Source organism: Buceros rhinoceros, unplaced genomic scaffold, assembly GCF_000710305.1.
Source record: "Buceros rhinoceros silvestris isolate BGI_N320 unplaced genomic scaffold, ASM71030v1 scaffold11325, whole genome shotgun sequence".
NCBI lineage: Eukaryota > Metazoa > Chordata > Aves > Bucerotiformes > Bucerotidae > Buceros > Buceros rhinoceros.
The window spans coordinates 144887-150886 of record NW_010413510.1 but is presented as its reverse complement, the minus strand read 5'-3'; the positions used below and the strand labels follow the sequence as shown (position 1 = coordinate 150886).

The following is a 6000-nucleotide window of genomic DNA, read 5'->3' as shown; positions in this document are numbered from 1 at the left end:
CTCCATTCCCAGGTGGACACTTGACTGCGACGGTGGTGGGAAGGGCGGTGGGTTTACTACAGACCGGGTCACATGCATGTTTTGAAGCCAGAAACATTTAAACATTTAAAATAATATACAATACAAATATTTACTTACAAACATACAAAAATAGAAGCACCTTTAACACACGGGAGATGCCCAGTGTGACCTTTAGCTATCGAATTCATGGGGTTAAATTTTGTAAAAACAGAATTACGCGATTTGACAGAGATATTAAAAATTCTGGAAATGGCCGTGATGTCTGATTGCTAGAGCCGATCCAAATCTCCTGGAAGTCAAAGAAATGCCTCTGGATGAGCTTCAGCAGGGCTGGTTTGGAGCCACGACTGCTGGGACTTCAATGTCAAGCAGGAGTTTCAAGTTTTTTCCATTTTTTCCTTTGAAGCAAACAAATGACGCGTCGACAAACGCTTGGTATTGCTGCGTGGCAAGAAGACGGAGTCTTTGCTGGCGGCAGGGTCTGCTGGGTGGCCATGGAGCAGCAGCGGTGGGAGCAGCGGTGGCAGTGGCACGGGGACAGGTCTCCAGGCCACACGTGCGGCAGTCGGTCATGTGATTCTGCGTCTGTCGCGGGAACGGTCCTCTTGGTCGGCGATTCGGTACGTGTGGGCATGGTGGCACAGAGGAACTCGGGCAAATCGAAGAACAAAACAAAATGGAAAAAAATAACCCATCGCTGTCCAGTTTCAGAACGCGCATGTGACAAGGAATTCTTTTTTCTTTTTTTTTCTTTTTTAATTAATTAAATGGCGCAATGAGGTTACGAGGTTGCTCATTTGGAGACTAGTTTTCAGGTGGCTCTTAGCCCATGAAGCAAGCTGGTCCCACCTCGAATCCAAATTTCTGTGATGCTTCTCCGAAGTCATTGAACATGATGTCGACTATAGGCACTTGCTCTACCTTGGGCGTGTTGATTTCCAGGATAGTCTTCTGATAGCCCTTCTTTGCCTGATGGGGAGAAGAGGGAGAGAGATGAGCTCTGACAATGCCTCTAACCCAACAAGAGCAAGTTAGCATGAAGGAACATTCATCAGTCAGCTGGGTGATGATCTTGCCCAGGCGTTTTCTGAGCTAAATTAGCACCCAGCACCCAAACACCCAGCGATTACCCTGCAGATATAGCAGACGTGCCCTTGAGTGGGATGGGGGCCATTGAGCAAACCCTAGGAGGTGACCTGTCCTGAGCCCAGACTTTGGAGCAGAAGCAGCTGCTGCCATGCAGATCAAAAGACGCTACCCTCTGCCGTCAGCACATCTCGAAGCTGGAACAGGAGCCTGGTAAAATCGCTGTGGCGCTGGTAGAGTTGTTTTGCCTCCCCGAGGACACGCATGGGTTGTTGAGCAAACGTGAGCGATTTAATTTGAATATATTAGTTTGACTATTATCCGAGCACTACCGAAAAGATCGCATTTAAAGTTTGATGGAATTCACAAGGTGATGTTGTCTTTTTATCGTGCCTGGTAGCCAAACAGTTATTTCCGAAATATAAATAATTATTAGAGAGGCAGAAGTGCACTCCAGGGCATACAAAGCTGCACAAACAAGTGAATTTATGGAGCAGCTTTTGGCTCTACCTTACCCTCTGATTTGTGCGTCTCAGAAGAATAGGCTGTATCACAGCTACTGAGAAACGGCTGTAAGATCAGGAACACCATGTTCAAAGAAGAGCCCAGACGTGAGCCCTGGGCTGGCTGCAGCAGCCTCCATCATAGGCAGAGCACGGGTCCCACCAGGACCTCTGCAGCCCAACCTTACATTTCACATCCTGCCTGCGGTTCAGGAAGGATATTCTGCCAGGGTGCCAGAGATGGTACAGGAGATGCAGAGCCTCTTTCTTCAAGGATGCTAAAAGCTCCCTTGACATATTTTACCTCCTTTTTACAGCCCATAGGAGCATCTCTTGCAGAGAGGGAGGACTGGGTCATGCCAGTTTGCAAGCAATACCCAAAGCTTTGAGCCAGCAGATGACAGCTCTGTGCCCCACCATCACACTGGGGCTCATTCAGCTCTCCCAGTGCTCCTGCACCGTGGGTGCCTGTTGCCCCCATTGCTTTAGCTCTTGCCAGTTGTTTACTTGCAACACTGACTTTGGCTGTGCCAACAGCTGCCTGTGAGAAACAACCAAGCAAATAAACTCAGAGGAGCTACAGTCCTCTTCCATGAAAACACCCCTCGTTAGGGAGAGGAACGCAGGGCAGCAGAGCCCAGTCACTTAAACCACTCAGAGCCTGGTTTTCAGCAGACACATCTGCCTTAAAATGTGCAATGTGTGATCTTGCAGCATCCCCGAGACTTAAGAAGGGAAAAGGAGGAGAAGGCCCTTTTACCAAGGACACACTGAGTTAGCAGGAGATATGAAGTACTTGAGGATAAACCTCCCCATGTGGCTTCTGAGTGGTTCCAGAAGTGGGATGGATGCCCTTTCCCTCTCTGCCAGAGTGTTAAAAGAAGTGATTCTAATCTGATTTTCCTCGTTGCTCCTACAGGAAAAAAAAAAAAAATGTGTGTGCCAGAAGAGAACCACTTTCATCTCAAATTATGTGGAGGGCTTTTTCTGTCAAACATCTCAATCTTTCCGCCCCGTGGGCTTCAGGCACTGCAGTTGCAGAGGGTGAGAATTAATGCACGCTTTTGCACCAGCAAGCTGGGGCTCAAACGAAATGCAAGCAGCACCCCCTTTGCCAAATTTTTAGCTCGTGAGGGCAGATTTTTCAGAGCTCAGTCCTAAATCAGGCATCCAACAGAGAGACAAAAGCAAAGGGAGGATGCTGAGCCCCTTTGGAAAGGGCTGTTGTTCATGGCCAAAGCAAAGGTGAGGAGCAGCATAGGCTGCGTGGAGAAAGCACAGCCCAGAGCCCTCCTGGGGCTGCAAAAAATCCCCAAGGGACCCAATGCCAAATCCTTAAAGCTTTGCCTTCAAGATTTCCTGAAAGCACTTTAAAAAATTATTAAAGTCTGCAAAACTCATGGGTGTCAACACTTGCCCCTCCCCGTGTGAGGAAATGGAGTACGAGCAGAGGCAAGAGGGGGCATTTAAAAGCAACTGGCTGTTTTAGGCAGGTCTCTTCTATGCACAGCCTAAAGCCCAGGACTAAAGCAAATGGATCTGGTTCCTGGAGGTGCTGCAGCTTCCCCTTGGGTGGAATCATGTGTTCCCAACGTAGGAAACAGCAAGCTTGATGTCTCCCATGCTGGGGACAATCCTCAAGGCAACTACATCAACAAACATGGGAATCTGGAGGTGATTTGCTCCAGGGCAGGACAACCAAGGGAGGGGGACAGACATCTCCAGCACTGACCCCTTTTGCAGGGACCAGCCGAGACCGGCTCTGCCCACGTACCGCGCAGCCGTCGAGGGTGGCTCGGATGTAGGGGTTGTTGTCGTAGGACATCTCCTCATCATTGGAGCCCAGGAAGCGGATGGCCTTGTCGTAGCTGTTGGTGGTGGCGTCGTGCCAGGCTACAGACTGGTAGCAGTTGTAAGTGATGTTCTGGTGGGCCGAGGCGCTCAGGAGCCGGAGGAAAGTCATCTGCACCACTCCAATGGGGTTGCCATCCGAATCCACGTAGGAGAGCTGTGAGAAGCGGAGAAGGGGAAACACTGGGCAGTGAGGGGCAATGCAACAGGTCTGGGGGGCTCTGAGGACCACCAGTCACACCCATCTCTACTACCCTGTGCGTGGGGCTCAGTCTCACCAGCCCACTGCAGGCCAGACACTGCTCCTGCAACACTAAAAAAAATAAGGCTACTGGAGGGCAGGAGGCAAAAGGAAGGGTGATTTCAGCCCCACTTGCAAAAGGTTGTAAATTTTGGGATATATCTCAAGTGTAAGCCAACACGGAACATACTTCTGCAGCCTCAGAAAAGGAGATGAAGCAGATTTCTGTAGGGGGTTGGGGCTTTATTTTTCTGCCCTATTTGAGATGATTTTCTGACCACTGGGGTCATTTTGCTCTGTAGACACTGGGGTACTTCCCTTTCATTATTCCTGGGCAACAACACTGCCTTTTAAGCAGTGCTTCATCTGCAGCAATCCTGCTCCTGCTGGTAAGGACTCGGGGGCTGAACAGAAAATGCATTTTGCTGCCCTTAGGACATGGCAGGAACCACAGGGCTGCACCAGCACTGGGATTTGCTCCCTTCTGCATATCAGGCTCCTTTTCTCCCTTGGAAGAGAACAGTATCTAGAAACACAGTTCTACAGAACACAATTCAGTGAAACCCACTTGCAGCACCTCAGGGATTCAGGACTTTCTCTCGTACCCCACCAAGGAAGCAACCGCACAGCAGGACAGATAGTTTGCACGTATATATGAACTGTACTTCAGGTGGCACCTCCAGCCACGGCCAAGCTACCAGAGCTGCTGTTCGTTACTGTCCTCTACGGACAGTGGGTTTCTTTAGAAACGACCAGGAGAAAAATACAGGCACACAGACAATGCAATGTTCTTCGAGGTACCATGAAACATCGGTGCAAGCTGCAAACGGTAGAAGAGATTCATAACCAGGCAATAAAATCAGGAGTAAAAAGATAATAAAAACAAATGAGTATACCAACCGGTTGTCAGGATACCGCTGCGCTGTCCTCCTGAGAGTTAAATATGACTGACCATGAGAGAGCCACGCGTGCCAGGAGAGCTACCAGAAAACCACCAGGACGTGGAAGGGAGGGGACACAAAAAATGCCGACTGCTGAGCACACACCCAGTGACTCATGGCACTACTGGTCTGCAGGACCCGCTGCTCTTATTGGCTCTTATTTCAAATCAGTGCTTGGTTTGGGAGCCGGACTGCTTGTTATGGGGTCTCGGTTGGGTTCTGCCTCTGCAGGCTGCACAAGGGTCTCTCCCAGCTTTGCCACTGGAGCCACTGGGAACTGGTTCTGTGCATAAGGGTTCCTCTGGCAACACAGTTTTGCAAAATCGATCCTTTCCTGTTTTCTCTGCGATAGTATTTCCCTGTGGTAGATGCCATATGGCTATGAAGTTAACTGGACAGGATGGGTGGTGGGCCTCAGTAGGGCTACTGGGAATTGTGTGTAACACAAAGGAAAGCAGAGTCCAGGAGAAAATACCTGCAACCCTTTAACCCCTCTAACGCAGCTTGGCTGCACCATGAAGAAATCAGCTGTGAGCGTGGTGTCATCAATTAACAACAGCACGGACACACTGAAACAAGATGGTTTCTGTATGTTTCATATTTACTCTGCCCTTACTTTAAACATCCTCAGAAGAAAGACAAGCTCCTTCAGGGCTGCACACCTTATGCAAGCACAGAGATTCATATGTTCCCTGTCACCAGCCTGAGCAGCCAGCTGGAAATATTCCCCTCGGCTTTGGGGATCCCCGTGGGCTCAGCCCTACTGAGAGAGCGTGCTCAGATTGCGTGGAAAGACACCAGGGACCTTCTCCATGGAGGAATAGGAGTAAAGCTGCACCCAGAGGGAAGCTTAAACTCATTCATCCTGCCTGCATCCACACACAGATATAACCGATCTTGGATCCAGGCACACCTCCCCAATTTACCAGCTTCGTGGTTCCAAGCATGGACTGGAGTGAAATGAGAGGTACTTTAAAAAAAAAAAAAAAAAATAAAAATGAAACTTTACTTTTATGGCTTGTGTGTTTAACAGTTTTGTGGTTTGTTTAGGCAGCTCTTCTACGTTCTGGTGGCTTTTTTCTAAACAGAAAATGCAGGACAGGTAAAAAAGCAAGAAAATGGCAACACAGAAAGATGGAACCAAGGGCTCCAAGTAGCACTAAAATTCCTATTTAAAAAATGTGCTCTACACTCTAGGTTGGCAATTCAGCCTCTAACATAGCTGGCAGATTGGAAAAAAAGAGAAGATAGAGAAATGGAGGTACTCGTCACATTGACTGATGGAGCGCTCTGTAGTGAAGCTACGAGCACTAGGAGTCGTTGCCCTCCAAGGAGCTCCAAGGCTGAAGCCTGGGCT

At 49.0% G+C, this 6000-nt stretch overlaps 1 protein-coding gene across 1 annotated transcript in view; it reads right to left on the bottom strand.

Annotated features, from left to right (window-relative positions):
• Nucleotides 1–756: 756 nt before the first annotated feature.
• Nucleotides 757–6000, bottom strand: part of LOC104494003 (collagen alpha-1(V) chain) — a gene marked incomplete at its 5' end in the record, with an annotated part of 114653 nt that continues 109409 nt past the window's right edge. The window contains 2 exons of the mRNA XM_010136778.1: nt 757–990; nt 3385–3618. Of these exons, the coding sequence (XP_010135080.1) occupies nt 844–990; nt 3385–3618 (381 nt within the window). The remainder of the gene's footprint in view (nt 991–3384; nt 3619–6000) is intronic.